This window comes from Aedes aegypti, chromosome 2, assembly GCF_002204515.2.
Source record: "Aedes aegypti strain LVP_AGWG chromosome 2, AaegL5.0 Primary Assembly, whole genome shotgun sequence".
Lineage (NCBI taxonomy): Eukaryota > Metazoa > Arthropoda > Insecta > Diptera > Culicidae > Aedes > Aedes aegypti.
In genome coordinates, this window is record NC_035108.1 from 105,027,754 (window position 1) to 105,049,374 (window position 21,621).

General features: G+C 38.8%; 3 protein-coding genes across 6 annotated transcripts in view; 2 read left to right on the forward strand and 1 right to left on the reverse strand.

The window, feature by feature from the left end:
• Nucleotides 1–20,139, reverse strand: part of LOC5566249 (trafficking protein particle complex subunit 8) — a 62,194-nt gene extending 42,055 nt beyond the window's left edge. For 2 of the 4 annotated variants that reach the window (XM_021841831.1, XM_021841828.1), the window contains exons 1-3: nt 19,889–20,139; nt 6,373–6,589; nt 5,849–6,302 (exon numbers count right to left, since the gene is read on the reverse strand). In XM_021841831.1, the coding sequence (XP_021697523.1) occupies nt 5,849–6,302; nt 6,373–6,538 (620 nt within the window). In that variant the 5' untranslated portion in view covers nt 6,539–6,589; nt 19,889–20,139. Of the gene's footprint in view, nt 1–5,848; nt 6,303–6,372; nt 6,590–10,413; nt 11,714–11,767; nt 11,829–19,888 lie in introns of those variants that run through there. The other 2 variants (XM_021841829.1, XM_021841830.1) reach the window with 2 other exon arrangements.
• On the forward strand, nt 6,596–7,904 carry LOC110675877. The gene is made up of 2 exons (XM_021841833.1): nt 6,596–6,984; nt 7,044–7,904. Exons 1-2 carry the CDS (start codon nt 6,661–6,663, stop codon nt 7,806–7,808), a joined length of 1,089 nt encoding a protein of 362 aa, XP_021697525.1. The 5' UTR covers nt 6,596–6,660; the 3' UTR covers nt 7,809–7,904.
• A 93-nt stretch (nt 20,140–20,232) lies between the features above and the next one.
• LOC5574509 (glycosylphosphatidylinositol anchor biosynthesis protein 11) lies at nt 20,233–21,367 on the forward strand. Its single transcript, XM_021841834.1, has 2 exons — nt 20,233–20,377; nt 20,439–21,367. Exon 2 carries the CDS (start codon nt 20,445–20,447, stop codon nt 21,189–21,191), a length of 747 nt encoding a protein of 248 aa, XP_021697526.1. The 5' UTR covers nt 20,233–20,377; nt 20,439–20,444; the 3' UTR covers nt 21,192–21,367.
• Nucleotides 21,368–21,621: the final 254 nt, after the last annotated feature.

Genomic DNA, 21,621 nt, shown 5'->3' on the forward strand with positions numbered 1-21,621 from the left:
CGCCTTGTACAGCTTCTTCAGCACCGAGACCCTGGTGCACATCGTGGTCTTCTGGTGATGGCCCTCCAGAGCTTTCCACGTTTCGCTGGCCGTCTTGCAGTTTCGGATGAGAGGATGTTGGCTGTCGTCGACACAGGTTCGTCCGACTCGGGCTCAGATTGGGTACCACTTCTAGTACTGCATTTGGTCCCTCGGTAGTGCAAAAGGTACCCAAGTATGACAGATCGCAGTACACTTTTCACGGTTTTCTAGATTACCTTCTTCTTTGTGGCGTTACGTCCCAACTGGGACAAAGCCTGCTTCTCAGATTAGTGTTCTTATGAGCACTACCACAGTTATTAACTGAGAGCTTTCTTTGCCGATTGACCATTTTTGCATGTGTATATCGTGTGGCACGTACGAAGATACTCTATGCCCTGGGAATCGAGAAAATTTCCTTTACGAAAAGATCCTCGACCAGCGGGATTCGAACCCACGACCCTCAGCATGGTCATGCTGAATAGCTGCGCGTTTACCGCTACGGCTATCTGGGCCCCTAGATTACCTTATGAGCCATAAAATTATGAGCAACTGCAAGGGACATGGGGGTCTTTAATTTGTCTTTGGTCGACAAGTAGGGCAATCGTGGCTCGAGCTCTTGCATCTCCGTCCTTCCAGGCATTCGTCAGGGGTTTGGGGCGGCCTCCGTGACATGCTTCCAAAGGTTCTCCCGGATGAGCAGCATCTCGACCTTGAATCTCCAACTCTCGTAGCCTCCGCTCCGTAGCTTCTCAACCGCAAACTTGCTTCCGTCCATTTCTTCTTTTGAAAAAAGCTTCAATTCTTCAGTGGGAAAAAACTCATACATTTATTTAACGTCAAATTACAACTATTTCATGGCTTGCTGGTTCATCAAGCGCCTACCCTTCAACAGCATCATGTGTCATCGGATCGGTATTTTTTCGTAAAATTAACTAGTGCATCGAGGGAACTTTATCAGCACAGTAGCAAAAGTTGTAGGAATCGGAGAGGGATATATCACTGAATTTGATGGTAGTGGAAATTTAGTAACAGTAAAGCTTAAGAATGTTCTGTTGGTCCCTGAACTAAATTGTAATATTGTGTCAGTTCATCGTATTGTACAATCAGAGGCACTTGTTAAATTTGAGTTCGGCAAATGTCGCATGGAGAAGAACGAGAAGACTATTTTAGTGGAAGATGTGTTAAACGGAGTGTACCGTATGATAACCATGAATTAAACATCGAGGAGGAGTGTTGGAACATGGGTTGTGTAAAATACCCATACATACAGTGATTTCTCCAGGACGTTTTTAAGAATTTCTTTAAGGACGTTTTTAGAAATTACTTTAAGGACATATTTAACCCTCTTTTTCCCATGGAGTCAACTAACTGTTTCAATAGTAAAACTGTTGATAAACAATCAGTTTACTATTGAAAACAATAAAAAAATTGAACTGATTCCGAAAGACTTAGCCCATGTACAACATTGTTTGTTTAAGCACTTTATATAAAAAAGCTTTTTTCGAAGGGAATAAGTCGATCAAAGTCGTTATGAAATTACGAATTACATCAACATACTTCTATAAATTCCAAGAAGGAATCATTTCAGTCATCTTTGAGTGATTCTTCCTTTGAATTCTCTTGAATTAATTCTTTCAGGATTCATCCAGATATGTTCCAGAAATTATTCCAAGAGTCTTCTGCGCTGTGATTTCTTTAAGAGCATACAGCTCCAATAATTACTCAAGAATTTTAAAATAGGAGTATCAATAGTTTTTCTCTCATTACTTTTGTATAATAATAGGTATAGAAATGTGTTCAAATAACTGTATTGAAGTTTTCCAATAATTTCTTTAAAATGCCAAATGGACTTTTCGGAAGGAATTAAAAGACAAATTTCGGGAGGCATCGAAAGAGAAGTTTCTGGAAGAATCTCTAGAAAAAATTATAAAGAAATAACTAGAAGAAGTCATGGAAAAATCCCTAGAAGAATTTCTAGAAGTATACGTACAGAAATGTTTAAATAAATCTCTAAAGGGAAACCTGGTGAAATCTGTAAAGGAATTCTTGGAGATATCCATCGAGGAATTTTAGAAGGGTTAGAGAAATCTATCGAGGAATTTCAGAAATATTAGAGAAATTCTTGGAAGAATTTCCAGCAAGATTGAGGAATTCTTGGAGAAGTCTCTAGATGAAATTCGTGGAGGTTTTCCTGGAGGAATTCTTAGAAAAATTCTTCGATAAGTTTCTGGAAAAAAAAAACCCTAGAGAAATTCGGGATGTCTCAAGAAATCTCTAGAAAAAATCCTGGAGAAATCCATATAGGAATTCCAGAAAAAAAAATACCTTGAGAAATTCCTGGAGCAATCCCTAGTGAAATTCTTAAAGGGTTTTCTTGGAAAATTTCTTGAAGAATTCCCACAGGAATCTTTAGAAAAAAGAAGAAGTTCTCGGAGGCATCCCAATCACTGAAGGAAGCCCTTGAAAAATTCCTTGAAAGTTTCTTAAAGAAATTTCTGGAAGATTCACTAGAGAAGTTATCAAGCAAAATTAGTGGAGGAATTCTTAGAGGATTTCCTTGAAGACTTCATTGAAAAATTTATGGATTTGACCATATTGAAAAATGCTCCGGTAATTTATCGAGGATTTCTACAATCTTTTCTTCTGATTCGTCCAAGATTTCGTACTGCTTTGATAATGTATTATGTACTTTATTGATTTTCGTAGCAATTTTTCCAGTAATTCCATCAGTAAGTTTTCGAGAGGTCCTCAGACAATAGGGAATAATTACTTTAAGGATTCAGATTTACTTTTTCAGGAGTTAGTTAAACAAAATTCCTTGAATCGATCAGCGATTTCCAAGGAATTCCTTTAGTGATTCCACTAGAAGGCCAGGAGTTTGTCAAGTGATTGTTCGAGTCATGAATTTCGCACGTTTCTTCAAAATTTCAGGAAACTGTATTACTCTTCTCCAGGATTCCGAGGATTTTTTTGAAGTAATCACTGCAGACGTTTCTAGGAATTCTTCATAGTCCGTTACATTCTTCCGATTATCTCCCCTTCAGAGCTGGTTTAGTCGCTACCGGGCCTTTAAAATAGGAACTTTAGAGACTTTATACTTGAAAATAGAGACCAAAAAGAGACCGACCACGAAACAAAAAATAAATAGAAATAATCCAATCAAAATTCAGAAAATAAAGGTTTCCAAATGACATTTTTCAGAAAATCTTGTAAACTTTTTTTTGAGAATTTTTTTTTTCAGAAACCCATAAAAAGATTAACAAATTTCCCCAGAAAATCCTGAAGTTCAATCAATGATTCAATCGATTTCACTAGGCGTTCGTCCAAGATTTCCGTGTTGGAAATTGTCAAGAACTCAAGCAATAATTTATCCAAAGATGTCTTCGCTAATTACTTAGGATTTGCTCCAGAATTGACGTTTAGTTTTTCAAAGATTTCAAGCTAGAATCTCTAAGCATACCCTTCAGCAGAAATTCCTACAGAAGTTTCCCAAAGAAGTTCTCAAATAAATTACCCAGAATTTTCTCCAGGGAATTGTCAAGAATTTTTTTTTATGGCACTAGTTCTAAAAAATTCTGAAAGTATCGCTACAACAATTCCTAAAGTAATATCTGACGAATTTGTGTAGAAATTTCAAATGATTTTCTGAGGAACTTTCAGAGGTTTTTCTAGATGAATTTGTGAATAAGCTAATGATTTAAAGAATAAACAGAAACTCTGGATGAAATTATGCAGGATTTTCTAGAGGCATTCTTTGAAAAACATTGAACAAAACCCCCGAAGAAACTTGTGTAAAAACGGTCATAATAATTTCTGTAATATTTGTTGGTGTGAAACCTTAAATAAAATATTGAATTCAAGATTGACCTTGGAAAATCATTTGAGAATTTTTGGAATGAATTGTAGGAGTAAGAGTTCCTAATAAATTTCCTGAAATAATCGCTCGAAGAATTTTATAGCAATTATTGAGATAAACCGTGTATGCATTTACGAAGGAATTCATATGAAAATGGTTGAAGAATTAACTGGAAAAATCGTCGTAGAAACTTCTTGAGGAATTCGTGTATGGGTTCCTGGAAAAATCTTTAACGAATTTCTTCAAAAATTATGGAATATACCCTTGGGGATTTTCTTGTATGAACTCCTGCTGGAATCTGTGGAAGATCCGCTAAAGTAATTACCGTCAAACGGGGTGACTTGCAACACTTTTCAACTTCAATCAACCAAAACCATGATCTAAACGTCATCTAAAAATCCAAATTCCTCGCAGAACTTTGAATGGCCGGCCCGCCCACAGAATGGGATGACAGAAGATTGAATCGGATTATTTTGTCATATCCAAAGTCATCAAAAAGGTGAAATTTTTTAAATGTCCTTGTGCGGGGTGACTTGCAACACTCAATGCTAATTTAGTTTTTGCCAACAAAATGTTGATATTTTTTATTAGTCGCAGTTGTTAAGTATTGTTATTCATGTATTTAAAGCATTCGAGCCAGTACAAGAGCACTTTGAATATCTTTTTGTAAGAAAATAATTGAGCTATTTTTGTATGGGAAAAAGAGGCGTTAAATCATCAAGGTCCAATATCTTAACTGTACAATGTTTTTAACGAGTGTTTGTAGTTGATTGATGAATTATTACTTTTTTAATTATAAAGTAGACCTAACACAACAGTTTTTAAGCTTTATAAAACTCTAAATTGCTTAGAAATAAAGTGTTGCAAGTCACCCCGCATAGGTACATTTATATAAACATGATTTTTATTAAAAAGTTATTGCTACAATTTCGTAAAATAAAATTTGTCATATTATCACTTCTTAGTTATAGAAACACCATGTAGAGTATTACTTTTGCAAAGTAAATCTATCTCATGTTTTCAGGTCACTATTTTATCCTCCATCAAGCATCCGTTTTCAAGATATTTAAAAGAATTATGTTTAATGTATAAACATATTTATAATAACAGCTTTAATCGTGGCCGTTACTTGAATTGTAAGTCACACGTATTGAAGCACCGATAGAAAACAAATTTTCTTTTGAAATTTGGGTTTTATAGTGAAATTTAGTTGTAAACTAGTGGTCCCGGCAAACTTCGTCTTGCCATTAAGTAGGCTGTTGAAAAGCACTACGAATCATCCCATACAAAATGACAGTTCCGTTCACTCTCGTTTTTCCGACTTTCCCGGTGAATATCCTGGAACTATTATACATAGAAACACGACGGAACCCTTGACAAACAAAATGGAGTAAGAATCATCTAAATCCGCTGACCCGTTCGTAAGCCATTTCGTGACATACAAACACCATTCCATTTTTATTTATATAGATAGATAGATAGATAGATTACAATGTGTTGCAAGTCACCCCGTTTGACGGTACTGGAAAATCGGTGGAAAACTGAAATAGGTGGAAAATTTGTAAAGAAAATCTAAGAATAGCATTTTGAAAATTGTTTAGAGTATTCCGTTGAGTTGAGTTGAAAATTCTTGGTTAGGTATCTCGAATTAAAATTCATTGCAAGGGGAAAGAAAAAAGTTACTTTAGAGACCATTTTGATAAAAAAAAAACAACTTTGGAGACCTTCCTTCAAATAGAGACCAAGTTTCTAAAACGAGGCTTGCTCTCTATTATAGCTCTGCGTAAATCGAGTCTAGCACACGACACTGACGACGGCCGAAATACGCGTATTTGTTAAAGGATACAAATTTCTTTTTTAGACAATTGAAGTTACATAGCCTTATAGAGGTCTAAATCTTCAGTATATATAGCCTTTCGAAGTAGAACTCATGCAAGACTCATAAAATCTATCAACAGTTCAAAAACTTACTTCCCAATGTCGCCGGAACACCCGTCGTGCAGCATCACGTAACAGTTCAACGAATCGGCCGAGAACCACTTGGGCAGCCGCGGTGGCGTGATGTTCTGCATCATTTGGATTTTCTTCGTCAGCTGACCGGCCACCTCCAGCGGATTCACGTCGATACTGGACACCACGATCAGCGAACAGAGCAGGTGTCTAGTGAACTCGTGATCCGAGGGGAACTGCACGGTCAGGAACGTCTCACGCCACTGCTCGAACCAGGGTTCCGCGGTCGGAATGTCCACGAAGTTACCGTCATCCAGCTTGATGGCGCGCAGCTTCTCTCCGACGGCCGAAGTTACCGATTCGTTGAGCATCTTCTTGGCCAAAATGGTTTGCGGAGGGCGCCAGTTGACATCGCACACGTTTATGCGTAGACCTTTGATCGAGACGCTTGTGCCGGCCGTGTCCCGGAAGTGCGCTGCGGAAGAATGAAACGGAAAGAGATTGAAATACGGGATTTGATCATACAAATATCTGAGAGCGCGTACCGTCAGATGAAAGCTTCAGAAAGGGCTGCAACATCTCCACGAAGGTCAGATTGTTCTTCTGGCATAGTTCTTCGGCTTGCGGTGATATGATGGCCCCGACGATAGGCGAGAAGATGTTCTGGATGACCTCTTTAGAGGTTAGGTTTTGTCCGGTTAGATGAATCATGGCGCTCCTTCTTTTAAATTAGCGATCGCTGCAGTAGGCTGTGAGTCTTAACTAGAAAAAAATGACAAATGTGAATTAAATAAAGCCTAGTAAAACATATAAAAAAGAAAAATATTGAAAAAATGTTAAAAATGAATCAACTATTTGCGAATAAAATATCTTTTTCTAGTTGGATTGACGATGCCGTCTACGGAAAAGAAGATCTTCCTTTCGGACGAGCCTTGGACTTCCAAAGGCGAAAGCAATGGATTGACAGCATCGTCGAAGAACTCCAAGATAATCTCGAACTCTTTTTCTCCGTAATGACCGGTATCCAAAATTTCCGTAGTAAACTAAAACAGATTGAACCGCGGAAGGAAATAGCCCAACTAGTGAGGCTGAACGCAGGCAATCTGATTGATGGACTGAGGCTAATGCACAAAGATATGAAGCTATCTAAGATCGAGGTATTCTACAATGTCCTCAAATCCTCTTAAGTAACCTTTATACAGCTTATAGGATTTAGTTTCCAGAGAAATACGATCACATCCTACGAGAGGTTGAAAACCTTCGCCGCAAACTGCCGATCGAAACGGAACTTCTTCTGCCCTACAAACGCAAACGGTTCCGGGACGAGAAGCTCCAGTGGATCACGGCCATCCTGGCGAACAAGGCCAGAATTCGCCACCTGGAAAAGCGTATGCAGTCGATGCAGGCTGCGCTGGATGAGGCGAAGCTGGAGAACTTTGCGTTGAACGATCGAAGCCGACGGGAAATACAGGAGATCATCGACGACTCGGAGATGGAGCTTTCCGATGTGAAGCACGCTGCGGACAGCGAGTTTGCGCACCTTCAGGAAGAATCGTCAAGAAAAGTCCTGGATCTGGACATGAACAACGAGTATCGTGACTTGGTGAACGAGCACAATAGTAAACGTCGGAAGATTACAAAACTGACCGTGCAGTTGCAGCTGTGGATAAAGAAGTACGACAAGTTTGTAGGAGAGCCAATGAAGGAGATGAAGACACTGGAGGACGATGTCGATAGGTTCATGGAATGGAAGGAGACTGTCTATGAGCCTCAGGTGGAGAAATACCGCCAGCTGAAGGTTAGCGTGGAGCTGTTCGAGTCCGCGTTGATGGAAGAGCAGGCGAAACAGTTTAGCAAGGAGCATGCGGCACGCGTTATACAGAGGGCATGGAGGGCAGCTCGAGAGCTAAGGAAAAGTAAGAAGAAACCGAAAAAGAAGGGAAAGAAAGGTCTGAAAGGGAAGAGCAAGAAGAATAAATGAATAGCGAATGTTGAATTTTGTGCGCTTGAAACAATCAAAACACTGTAGAATGAGGCTTAGAATAATAAAGAAGGCAATACCTGTGACGCAAAGCCACCAATGCAGTACAGCGATATTGCTGTAACGTTGTTGATTTACTAGACTAGAATGATTTCTCGCTTCCATTATATCCTCCCAAGCTATTTACAAAGAAAATAACAGGTGAGCTACAGCAACGACCGAAACACTTTGTGAGAATCTAACGAGCTGTAAATTCGGACAACGCACATCCATCGCATCCTCTTCGCATGTAGCGAGCATGCGATCTCTCACAGCAATGAAACACGGGCAATCGTACACGACATGCTCCGCTATTTCCTCCATTGGGAAACGTACAGTGGCCCAATTTCATATTCGTACAGGGCACTGGCGTCACATCAAGTAAGTAAAAAACTATTAAATGATATATTGAGTTTGAAATGCTTTATCTATATTGATGGCCATAGGTGGCATGTATTATTTAAAAGTCATAAAATGTGTCCATTTACATTCATCTTTGGATTAATGGCAAAGTATTGAATTTGTGTCTAAAATTCAGCCAATCCCATATTCGTACACCTATACAAATTTAAACATACAACATTCAAAACTGAATTTTATTGCTCTATTTGATTGCTCAAGCGCTGTATTACGTTGTTCAGACGTAGTAGATTTATAAGAAGACATATATGAAACTTAGGTGAAATTATTAGTAATACTTGTTTTTAAATGATTTTTGCTATAATAAAATCCAATAATTCAAACAATAGCGTTCATTTTTGTTGTAGAATTCAAACAAAAATAAATTCGTGAGCACTGAAAGAGTTTTGGTTAAAATAGATTCAGTTTACAGAAATCATAAACAGTTTTTATCCACCTTAAGTTTAGAAAATATTATGTTAATAATGTTGTGTATCGCCGGTTCGCGATCACGGAATCAAGAAGTCAAAGCCTGAATGGATTATGGTACAGTTTCCACCTTTTTCTATTTTGTGATGTTCTGCGCGACAGAATTTCGCGTTGTAATTTGACATCGTTTTCTCTCGTTTATTCGGAGTACGGTAAATTCGTTCGATTTGGCATATCGCTTGTCGTGAAATTGGTCGTACGTAGCTCGGGCGTTCTTTATTCTTTTTTTTTGTCTTTGTCTTCATTTTATGCTTCTCGATTTAAACGCACCTGATAGTGTCGTGTATTCAATGTAGGCTTTTTTTTTTCTTTTTTTTATCAATCCGATGACCCTGGAGGGATCGGTTCTGCTTGTTACAGTTTTCTGAGCAGAAAATCACAACCGGTATCAAAGTGTAATCAACTAAACTGTAAATAAAACATTTGTTTCCATCATTTGAATGCCGGCATTTAAATGAATAAATTATTAACATCTAACCACAAATGCTCTGGGTCCATCGCCAGCTTTTCAGGCGAATCCTGACCTGATCTTATACCCCTCCCAACCCCCACCTCCGTAGCACTTATGAGGGCGTCGCTGAGTCGGTGGCCTCTCATTAAGTAAGTGCTGCATCAACATTTCCTACCCCTATCCCAAGTTACGGTAAAGATGGGCGTGGCCAGGAATAGCAATATTCGTGAATTTGGTAATGTTGTTTAAGATTGGGCCAAGGTTTACTCCCCAGCCTTGTTCCTGAAAGCGGTCTGGATGATATTATCAAATGGCACATTAATATTGCTAGTATCCAATCTACGAAGTATACCGTAACTACGCTAACGCTAACGCTAACGCTAACGCTAACGCTAACGCTTAAGTTTAGAAAATGGTTTTGTCATAACTTCAAAGCTCTTCTTAAATGTTATTTTCAAACAATATAAACCAAATTGTTGTTCTAAACATCAGTAAAAGGTTAATTTCAAACTTGCCTGTAGAAATAATTTTAACTTAGAACTTCGTTTTACAACAAAGTACCCTACACTCTGCTGTACATACCTTCACATAATTGATGTTATCTGCCCATACTCGCATAACAGTCCCATATGATATGGGATTTCATATATAAATGGGACTGTTATGCGAGTATGGGCAGTAATTCGATGTGTCAAATGGAGCATTCCGCCATATTGGAAAAAAATGGTGACAGCTGGCAGGTTTGTTATGCTCGATCAGGTCAGCAAGCCATGAAATTAAAAAAAGTGTTTCCCGTCAATCTAATTTGTTTTCGAAAACGTCAGTTCTGTTTTCAGTTTTAAATTCTTTGGAACACTTCCAGAATACTGTTCACACCCAGCATCATACCATTCACGAATAACAAAAAAAAAACTGCGGTTCAAGTGGATTTTCAAATGTCGCGCGAGCACCACCGTCAGAACGTAGGTGCAGTAAAGGAAAAGCCAGTGTAGTTCAAAATACAACAGCGAGATAATTGAAATTATAAGACTCTACAATTTGGTGGCCCCGGAACCGCTCAGCTCCAGAAGGAATCCAGCAAAAGCCCCAGACTACTGGTCTTAGCCACGGCAGCCTGTTGGGGTGGGTACCTAAAACCTCTTTTGGTTCCGGGTCTCAGGGCGTTTTTGGCGTGGGGAGGATTCGGATGTTCGGAGAGTGTGTAATATACCTATCAATTGGATTTACCTTGCATTCGAGTTTTTGAGGACGATAGTATTGGGCCACGGATGTGGTAATGGACGTCGAGGAGCTGGAGATCGATGCAGCAGAAAGGATGCGACGGGTTGTTCTTGCGGGCCGCCGACTGGTGTGGCTAGATGAGTGCGGCTCTGGGCCCTTGATGATGCGAACTGCCGGTGGGAGCGGCCCTGCGTGCTGCCGCGACATGCTGGCTGGTGTAGCGGGTGGATTTTGGTCGCTGGTGGTGATGGTGGACCAACCCGGAATGGAGCTTCTTTCGGGGCTGCCTGTCCGGTGTGACGGGGTGGAACCAGTTGGTGTTGGGTGGCGTGGCGGTCAGAGCAAAGCAGCTTTTTGATTTTGTTTGAGTGCGGTAGTGGCTCCTATCTTATAGGCTTCCAGCATCTACCAAAGATGCCAGCCGATGGGTATTCGGCCCTTCGAAGCACTGTGGACCTACAACTGGGTGGTATTTGTCGAGGTCTACACGACCACGATTGCTATCCGATCCGGTGATAGTGATTCCCGGAGATCGAAAAGGCGATTTTGGAGATGCCACTTTTCCTACGTTTTCACACAAGCCACTTAATACCTCGAGCTCTAAACCACAACTGATCTTCAACCACTGTCGACGCTTTCGCACCTTCCCTTCGGTTTTTCTGTTTCCGCGGTCATCTCAGCCAACTTCACGCGCTCCAATTACTAGGCTATTCATCCCTAACGCAAATTTTACAGTCGACATACAATTTTAAATCCACCGTTGACTGCTTAACAATTTCAGTTCCCTAATTCCACAAAAAAAAAAAATCTAGCAAAAATATTGCAATGGTACCCGCCGGTAACAAAGTGTTAATTAATAAATTTGTGAATATTGGCTACCGGAATGCATTCGAGAAATTCAATTCCATTTTATTGAGTAATATACATTACAGTTACAGTTAATCGTGTGACCGGCTCCCGTTCAGAGTGAGAACTAGCGCAGTACATGCTCGAAAGATTCATCGGTCATGTCGTGTTTCATTGCGATCTGACTGTTACGATTAAATTTCTTTGCTAAAAAGTAAGAACTCTGGTTAGTTTATGGTAGTGTCGATAATTTTAAAGGCTCCTCATCTTTTGAATTCCGTTGGTCAGCCGATGGTACGCGATACCGTGAAATTTCGGCGATCTTCCTTTTTTATCGACAGACCTTTGCCGTGTGTCTACGGGTAAGAGCCTTCATTTGTTCATGCGGTTCTTCTGGCTGGTCCGTTGGATGAAGGCAACTCGAAACTAGATGTTTGAGTTTACGGAATTCATTTGTCATCTGAAAACAACAAAATTATACTTATATTTAAGATAATACTATCATTGAACTTACTTGCAAATGCTTTGAGTTTTCCTTCTTATTATGGTCGTGATGAACCAATAATAAACAATCCTATGGAAACGATAGCAACCAATAGAGGAAAAATTACATCAACAAACTCGCCAGCTCGCCGACTCGCCAGCTTTCATTTTCCACCCCCACATCCCCGCATCCACTGACTGCTTAGATTGCTGTACCTTTCTTCAATATACCTTGGTTACAAGTTTAGAATTCAAATCCCTATAGACCACGCGGACTTTCATAACCAATATCCATCCATCTCATGTTTCATACACACGTGGATTTTTTTCATAATTTCACCCATAATTTGTCCATCTTTACCACGCGTAATGAGTTAATTAATTTTATAAAAAAATGGTATTTTTCTTATATTTACTTAAGTTTCAAATATGTCCGCTTACATTTTTTCCAGATGTACTCTACTACACCTGAACAACGTAATAAAGATATTGAGCAATCATTTAGCATATAAAAAATAGTTTTGAATGTTGTATGTTTGATTTTTGTTAGGTGTACGAATATGGGATTGGCTGAATTTTAGACACTCATTCAATACTTTTCCATTCATCCAAAGATTTTAGCGAATGAATAGAGTTTATGATTGCCGAGCAATAGATGACACCTACGACCTTCGTAATTGATAAAGTATATCGATGTCCGTAAATCATTTAATAGTTGTAAACCTACTTGATGTGAAAACAGTGCACCGTACGAAAATGAGGTTGAGTCACTGTAGGCTAATCGGAGTGCCCGAACAGAATTTCTACTCGTTTACCGAAATAAAATTTCCTGATATTTCCAGGTTTTTCTAGCTTCAAGAAATAATTTTGTATGGCTAAAACAAAATAATGAAAAAAATTTCAAGTGTTTTTGATTTAATAGCAATTTACACACTTCTAGACAATTTTTTACGCATACGTGACAGCATACGAAGGAGCACACAATTTACACTTTTTCTCGGAATAGTTATTTTGTAGACGATCAGAGAGCATTGAAAAACATGATAAACTTTTTTCCCTTCGAAAATATACAGATCCGGCCAGTGCTCATGTGGAATAAAATTGAAAAATTGATGTTTGGCAACATAGGTTATAAACTTCCGGATTCTTTGTTAGTGGTTAAATTTGATGTGAAATCACACGGATCGCAAAAATAATGATTCAAAATGATTATGCTAATGGAAAAAAAGTTTGATACCCGATTAATAATTACCTAATTTTTGGGTTGAAAAATTGAATTTTGGACGTAAACAAACATTTTCAGTGACTTTCTCTCGTTCTCCCCTAGCAAATTCTATGACGGTGGCGCATTATATTGATTATATTTGCCTATTGAACGGAACTTTCAAGTGCATCAGTACGCTTTTTTTAAGTTTTTTTAGTACTGCGTTCTCGTTTACCATCCATTTCTATGAGTTGTTTACCCGCATAGAAATTTACATTTTGCCCTTCAGTCCAAACAATAAATTTCCCTTAACTGAAAAGGTTAATGTATCAGAAACAGTTACCTTTATGATAGACAATATAAAAGCTGAAATTTTACACATTAAAAACCCATTTGAGTACCCCATGCCAATAAGTTACAGTATATGAAAGTGTCCAGATGTAGTTAAAATGTATAAGGAGGCATTTCCCATGATTGGGAAATAGTGTAAACATAAGAAACCCTTTTGTCGAATAGGTTTGTGCTTAAGAGTTAAGTGCTTAGAGTTAATTATAGACAATACATTCACACAACTGCATTTTACTATATAGGCTGGTTTCCTACTGACAAGAAAGGGAATCGCCTATCTCGATGCGTGGAAAATTTCTCCCAAGAAATGGACAAGAAAATCACATTTTTCTGATCGCAGTACGCAGTTGAGAAGAAATGTCACTTCAAAGGGGGCTCTCTGTAGAAAATTTCTTGACCCTTTCAATCAAGCAATTTCTTTACTTTTCTTGATCGAAACAGCATACTTAGCTTATAGAGCGCTGCATATGACGAGCCTAACCTCACTTATTTGACAGCTGCTGGTCCTGTTGTTTACGTTTCGGACTTAGTCGTTTTTTCCATCATTTTTTCATTTTCGCATTTCTATCACCAGCATGCTGATGGTGATATTTTTCCACTGTAGGAAGATAGAATAATACGATCCGTGGATATCTGCAGTGGATTTGACCTCTCCTCACAGCAAACTTTCACGAAATTAAGAATGATTCGAAAAAAGTACTAAGTCCAAACTGTAAACAACAGGACCAGTATCTGTCAAAATTGATGCGTGACGTCACAGTGCAGTGGAGTATAGAACTAATATGCGACAGTTTGGGAAACAGTTGCACGCATTGGTATTTATTATACACGCTTTAAAACCTTCACCCATAGGTTAGACTCAGAAGTGATAAAAATTGGGTTCTATTTTTATACCATTGATGAAAAAAGTGGAAACAATGAGAAAATAAGCAGAAGAAATGGTACAATTTTATGTTGTTCTGTTTTTCAGTTCAAATATGTTTATAAAAAAGATAAATTTTGATTGCTTTATAAATTTAGTATTATTACTGTGCTATTATTTTTAGCGTGTTTGTCTTTGTATGCCTGTCAAAACACTTTGATAGAAAAAGAAAAGAAAATTATTTTGTTATATCCGGAAGAATACAAGTTCGTTTGGTGAGTGATCCCAGATAGCACTTTTTTTCCTCATCTGTAGAGCCTTTTAACCACTGCTTCCATTATTTAGGAATATTGTGGTATGACCCATACCATACTAATAACCGCTGTTGTAGAGTAAATGCTCAGCAGTTTCGTTTTTAGACACTCAGAGGATTGTATTTTTCCTATCTTTTTAAGATGATACCTACTTGGGCAGTTACCGGTCATCAGGCCTGTTATTACCCTAAGATTTCCTTTATCAAGATTCAGTATAGCACGGGCTTTAGCTAGACTGGGTTTTATGAATCTTTTCGCTTGCTTGGATGTATCCATGGCGTTCCAATTGGATTATACCTGAGAGAGACTCGCGAAGAGGAAAAAAATCAACGTCATATGCAGCCCAGATTCCCCTCTCACGAAACGTCAAATGCAGCCCACCGTTTTTATGGCTGAAAAAGTGAAAAGTATTGTGTTAAATGTAAACTGTTATTAAAAACTTCAGTCGGCGGAGCAGTTTTTTTCCAAAGTTGCTAATAAATCTAAGCAGAAGATTAATTATTTCTAACGTCTACTACGTTTGCTGGCATGAAATTTCACTCAAATGACTATTTATGATTCAATGTGATGCAAACTCAATCATTTTTTGCTGAGAGGTTCATGTGAGAGTTTGAACGGCTTGCGCAAAATTTTTATAAACACAAAGTGGAATGAGAAAAAACTCAGCAAACACAGAAAAAGAAGACCGTCTTCGCGAGTCTCGTCTCAGGATTATACCATGGACATTTCCCAATTTTTCAGTTTCATCCTGAAAGTGCACTCAGGAACACCAGTGAACGGGTGTGAAAAATTTTGCTCCTACACAGCTCCCGTCAAATTTTTCAGATTTCGATTTTGAAATTTCCTAATTGATTCAAATATAAATTCTGTTGTTTAGTGAAAAGGTGTGAGAAAGTGACTAGCCTTGCTAAGAAACATCATTTTCCGGAAGGATTTGGAGTTCGCACAGGAGAAAGGATTTGGCTGTTGTGTACACCAAAAAGAAGTGCAAAGTGCCCTCCAGCAAAACATCCAATCACTGGCATTAAAACACAGGCGGAAGCCAATATCCAGGAGGGGATTCAAATGATGGTAGACGACTGTAATATGGTGAGATCGTTCATTATTAGTATAGTCTTATGTTAATTGTTCAGATTCATTAATGTTTTGTTAATTTTCGAAATCTCCTTCATTTATGAAAGCTGTTTCTGTTCCGAGCGCTTTCTCAAGCATTTGAAAGGACTATTATTATATGAATTAAATTTTACATTGATCGATGCATCGATGCGCTGAATGCATATATTTAAATGTTTATGGGCGTTGAAGACCTGACCTAACAAAACTATAGTTTTCAAACTATCGTAATGTTTGAATTCTATATACGATTTGCGATTATATATATTCTGCAAATAAAAAAGGGGTGGGATAGTCAACCTTAATGTTTTCTTCTCGTTTCAGAGAGCGAGTAACGGCGCTTTAGCCTAGGCTTCCGAGCCAGGACATAAGGAAGAAATACCTGTGTCCCATCCCTGAAAGAAGAGCATCGACAACAATGGAGTGTGCATTAACATTCTTAGCAACGCCACTCCCAACGATTTGAACTTTTCCCCTGAAATGAGACGGTTGGTACGGTTGTCCCCGTTTCTTCATTAAAACAATTCAAACATTTACGTCTATCACATTATTCATAAGTGGATAATCTGATCGCCGTGAACTTTTGAGTTATCTTCAAGACCAAGTCTGCACAGTGGGCCTGGCCATTTTAATATTTGTGTAGTATCACCGATATTCCGCAAACATTAATGCTGACAAGAAAATACTAGAAAAAAATCCAGTGTTTCCAGGATGCAATTCAATATTGGCTGTGCAAGCGCTTAGATTAGATTAGATTAGAGAGTGCACTCAGGAACACCACAGAACGGTTCAGGGCCGACAAAGCTCGAAGCTGCACCCTGTCTTGCTAGATTGTCGGCGATTTCATTCCCCTCAATTCCACAATGGCCGGGCACCCAGTACAATGTTACTTCGTTCCTACTGGCCAATTGCTTCAGAGAAAGAATGCATTTCCACACTAACTTTGATCTACATGTGAATGCCTTTAAAGCATTCACAGCTGCTTGACTGTCCGAGAAAATACAGATCTTTGCAAACCTATAGTTTCTTTTGAGACAAACATTTGTACAGTCAATGATGGCTTGTATTTCAGCATTGAACACAGTGGGACCACGCCCCATAGCGATTACCTTGCCGATACCAGGGCCAAAAACTCCAGCTTCAGTATCGTCGTCCATCTTTGACTCGTCGGTATAAAATACAATAAAACCTAGACGTAAACTTGGCCCACCAGAATCCCAAGTATAGCGGCTTGGTTTAACCACTTTAAAGAGAACATCATAGTTGGTCTTCCTTCTCATCCAATCTTCTATTGTTTTCATATTTGAATTTAAATTGAATTCCTTGATGATCTTTATGTGACCAATCAAATCACCATCTAGTATTTTATTAAAACGAATAAACTGCAAGGCATTTTTTGCAGCTTGCAGTTTAATGAATTGATGCAAAGGCAGTATATTAAGAAGGGCATCCAAGGCAACCGATGGTGTACTTTTCATTGCCCCTGTCATTGATATACAAGCAAGTCTTTGCAACTTAGCCAGCTTCTTCTGAGCGGTTACCTCATTTGTCTTGGGCCACCATACCAGTGAAGCATAACTAATTTTTGGTCGGACTATTGCTGAATAAATCCAGTTTACCATATTAGGTCGCAGTCCCCAAGTTTTTCCTAGGGCTTCATTGCAGACCCATAAAGCATTAGTACCCTTACTTATGACCTTGCTCAGATGAGAGTTCCAGTTCAATTTCTTATCCAAAGTAACCCCAAGGTGTTTAACTTCTTCCGAAAATTAAATTTGAACTCCATTCAAAGAAGGCTGTATATGCTTTACCTTTTTCCTTCTGGTAAAAGGCACGATAATAGTTTTTGAAGGGTTAACATTTAACCCCTTTTTCCTACACCATTTGAGAGTAATGTTTAACGCTGTTTGCAACCGATCGGAAAGCGTGTTATCAAACTTTCCACATCATCGGCATATCCAATTACCTCAAAACTTTGATCTTTCAAATTTCTAAGGAGTTCGTCTACTACAAGAGACCACAGTGAGGGCGATAACACTCCTCCTTGAGGACATCCCTTCGTAGATCTTATAGATATTTGCGCATCTCCTAGATCAGCAGAAATTGTGCGATCCTTAAGCATAGTCATAACCCATTCGATAACACATTTATCCAAGCCCCTTGGTTCCATGGCTAAACTCATAGAGCTATAGGATGCATTATCTAATGCTCCTTCAATATCGAGAAAAACAACCACGGCTATTTCTTTGGCTTCAAGAGATTTCTCGATTTTATTTACCAGCGACTGCAGTGCCGTGATGGTAGATTTACCTGATTGATACGCAAATTGGTATTTACAAAGAGGCATTTCTATCAAACTTGTTGACTTGATGAAGTCATCAATTATTTTTTCCATTGTCTTTAAAAGAACAGAGAAAAGGCTTATAGGTCTAAAGGCTTTGGAAGTTGTTTTATCCTTTCTTCCAGCTTTTGGAATGAAGACAACTCGAACCTTTTGCCACGCTTTTGGAATATATGAAAGCGCAACACTTGCTTTGAATATTTCGGTTAAGAGCGGACAAAGCGTCTCTTTTCCTTGTTGCAGTAAGCCTGGGAAAATATCATCTTTCCCGGCAGATTTGAAAGGCTGAAAAGAACTCAATGCCCATTCGACCCTCGAAGGCGTGAAGATTTCACAAGCTTTCTGATAGGCATATATCGACCATACATGTCTTGCCTCGCCTGAGACCTGTTCTTCATCCGAACATGGGATCGATTCAGGGAAATGAGTTCTCATCATTACTTCCAGTGTTTCAGAAGAGTCAACAGTATCACTGCCGTCTTCTTTTTTAAGGCTACCTAGACCATTTGAATGGTCTTTTGAAAGGACTTTGTGCAGCCTTGCAGCTGCAGGAGCGTTGTTGATGCTTTCACATTATGAGGCTCATGTATAATCTCAATATGACTGTTATGCGGTTACAATTGCCAATGTGACAAAACAACTTGGTATTTTTTTTTTTGAATTTTCTAGAACAATCTCACAGATTTTATTAAGTTGATCGAAAGTATTTATCATTTGATAACTCTCCATAGTATTAACTCCAATTTGTCAAAAATGCCGAATGTGACTGTTATGCAGTTATGGGCAGTAAATGTCTAAGTTAAGAAAAAAAAAAATGGTGATTTTAATTCCACGAAAACCAAGAGTGCTTATCAAATGATCTGAAAGTACCTTTAATCACCAAAATCAGATATAAAGAAAATAATCTATTCGAACTTAAGGAAAATAGCCTTTCTCTTAAAATGGGATTCAGATTTATGGACATCAGCGACGTACCTAGGAAATTTCTTTGGAGACTGGTTTTTATTTATTCAGTTCTGGTAGTGATTGGCTGTCTTCAAAATGACAATTTTATAAACCTCTATCTTAAAGAAAAAAAAAAAAAAATAAAAAATAAAAAAATAATAATAAATGAAATCTAAAACAAACCTAACAGGAAGCACGACATGAGAATTTAAATTCACATTTGAGCAGAGATTGCTTTAAGAATATTCATAAGTGTTAGAAGCTAAGTAATCATTGAATTATAGATCATATTAGTAGTAAGCCATGAATTATTTTCTAATAAATGGGGCTCTGCACAAAAATCTTCCTCTCTCTTTTACTCTTCCAGAAATTTTGTAAACAACAAGGCCAGTAAAAGTCAAAACTCCATACAAAATCAAAACAATGCAGAGCCCCATACCTAATGTTCATTAGTTGCCCGAACCTCGCCTGAGTAAGACGTACTTTATCAGGTTATGGACCCAGAACAGTTTCTATAAAAACGGCGTTGTTTGGCGGAGGATTTTTTTTTCATCTTGAAAATTTTGAAGACTTTCGTGAAGAATGATGTCCAATCAAACCGTTGATGGTGCCGATGTGGCAACGGCCGGGATATCAAGCGATATCACCGACTCCGGTAATTTTGTTACCGAAATATAAATCGCTGAGCGCTCGGTAATATTTCGGTAAAGTTAAGAATCACCGAACAATCTGTAATTTAAAACGACACACAGCTGTCAAAAAAATACAATATATTCGTGAACTATTATCGAACCAAATATTGAATAAATATCAAAGCTAATCAAAATCTAAATTCGAATCCAATTCAAATCTACTCCAAATCAATTCAACTCCAATCTCCGTTAAATCCGATTCCAATTTTAAACCAAATCCAATACAATCCTTACTCAACCACGATCCAATCTAAAAATTAAAATTCAAACTGATGTTACTAAATAAGTATGGTTGTGAATATAACAACTGCTGACCATTTATGGTACACTTACCTTACATAAGAAAATTCTTTCGTACTATCGTCGGAGACGGGCAGCCGATGTTATATCCGAATTTCGGCACTAATCTCAAGCTAAACTCCAAAAATTCAGCTGATTTGTTTTTGACAGCACAATTACCAGGCACTAAACCACAAACGGCATCAAAAACACTTATTTAAAACACTTTTTTGGCTTAAAAACGAACCGTCCCCGACCCGAATCATCCACCACTGCACAAATCCAAACCAAAACAATGCAAATTTTTGACATATGACGCCAAGTAAATAAGGCGGGCTTGTTCAACGCGGGGTTTCGTCAATTAGTTCAACTGCGATCCCGCCTTCTTATCAGCACTCTGCCGACGACGCCGACACTGTCATAATTCCATAAACAAAAACATGGCGCCGTGTAAAAGTTTTTGGTCGTGAATTCTTTGTGTATTATCAAAGAAAACTTTCAACAGTTTGTGAGATTTGTGTTCGAAGACAGCAAAATTTAAAGGTAAGATTTCAACCTAATCACGTAAAATCTGATTGTAACAAATTTGTCTACCCCTTCCCAGTAAACGATGCCGGCGGACTACGACAGTCGCTTTTCGCCGATCACCCGGCTGTACCTCTTCACGAGTGTCGTGTCGATTGCCCTGAATGCCACCTTTTTCACTTACATCCTCTGCGCCGACAAAATGTACGACATCGGCAGATGTAGGTCCTCGTGGGTGCTGATGTTGCTGCCCGCTATCGAACTGGTGAAGCATTATTACGTGCGGACGGCGTTCCGTTTGGATGGAACCGCGAAGACGTCCGGATCCGGACAATCATCCTCCAAATCCGGCAGCAAGCTTCAACCGAGACGAACCTCCCCCGCCGATGAACTGGCCGGTACCGTGATGGTCTTCCTCCTGGCAATGCTTTTCTACGGATTCATCTGTTTGATTCTGGGAGCCCCCTTGGAACAGTTTGAAGAAACGGTCTCCCTTTCGGTGGTGCTGACCACCCTGACCATTTTCCCAGTAGTTCTCTTCATTGGCCACTCCGAAACGTTGCAGCTGCTGTTCACGGAATCGCTGGAACTGCGTACCCCATTGGCCAACGGCTATCTAACACTGCTGAAGAACAACTGCATCGGAGTGATTTTGGGGGCTTGGGGTGCGTCGGTTGTGGCCCCGCTGGACTGGGATCGCCCCTGGCAGGTGTACCCAGTGCCGAATGTGGTCGGCGCCATCGGGGGGGCCTTTGGGATGAATATCTACACTTTGCTCAGCACCACTTACTTTGCCTTCTGTAAGGCTGGCAGGACACGGGGAATCGTGTAGGATGGCGGTTGGCGAGGGCTCAAGTCGAGATTCTAGTCGAGAATGAGAATTTTGGTTCGGATATCGAAAGCGCGACCAAATCATGGCACATATATCAAGTATTACTAGAGTAGATAAGACTTATTTGCATTTCAATACACGTAGTTTCTTCCTTTGTTTCATTATTCGTTTCACCATTTTGAGCTTTATTAGATTATTATTCTTCGAAAAATCCATTGTATCACTAGTTTAAGATGAATATAAATCGAAGCAAAACTTCGAAATTTTAAGTTATTTATTATTTTATTTTATTATTATTATTATAACTTGTATATTTCATCACACTTTTGTGTCTGAATGAATAAAGTCTTAGAACTAGTTAAACATACATCGCAAAAGCCTTGTCTTGAATTTCTTGGTCGTAATATTAAAATCAAACAGATGGAAAACT

Bases quoted from the DNA above. Each gene is read 5' to 3' on its own strand.
- LOC110675877 (XM_021841833.1), top strand. From the start codon at position 6,661: ATGTTAAAAATGAATCAACTATTTGCGAATAAAATATCTTTTTCTAGT. The intron at 6,985-7,043 runs GTATTCTACAAT...TATAGGATTTAG, and splicing joins TGAAGCTATCTAAGATCGAG to TTTCCAGAGAAATACGATCA.
- LOC5574509 (XM_021841834.1), top strand. From the start codon at position 20,445: ATGCCGGCGGACTACGACAGTCGCTTTTCGCCGATCACCCGGCTGTAC.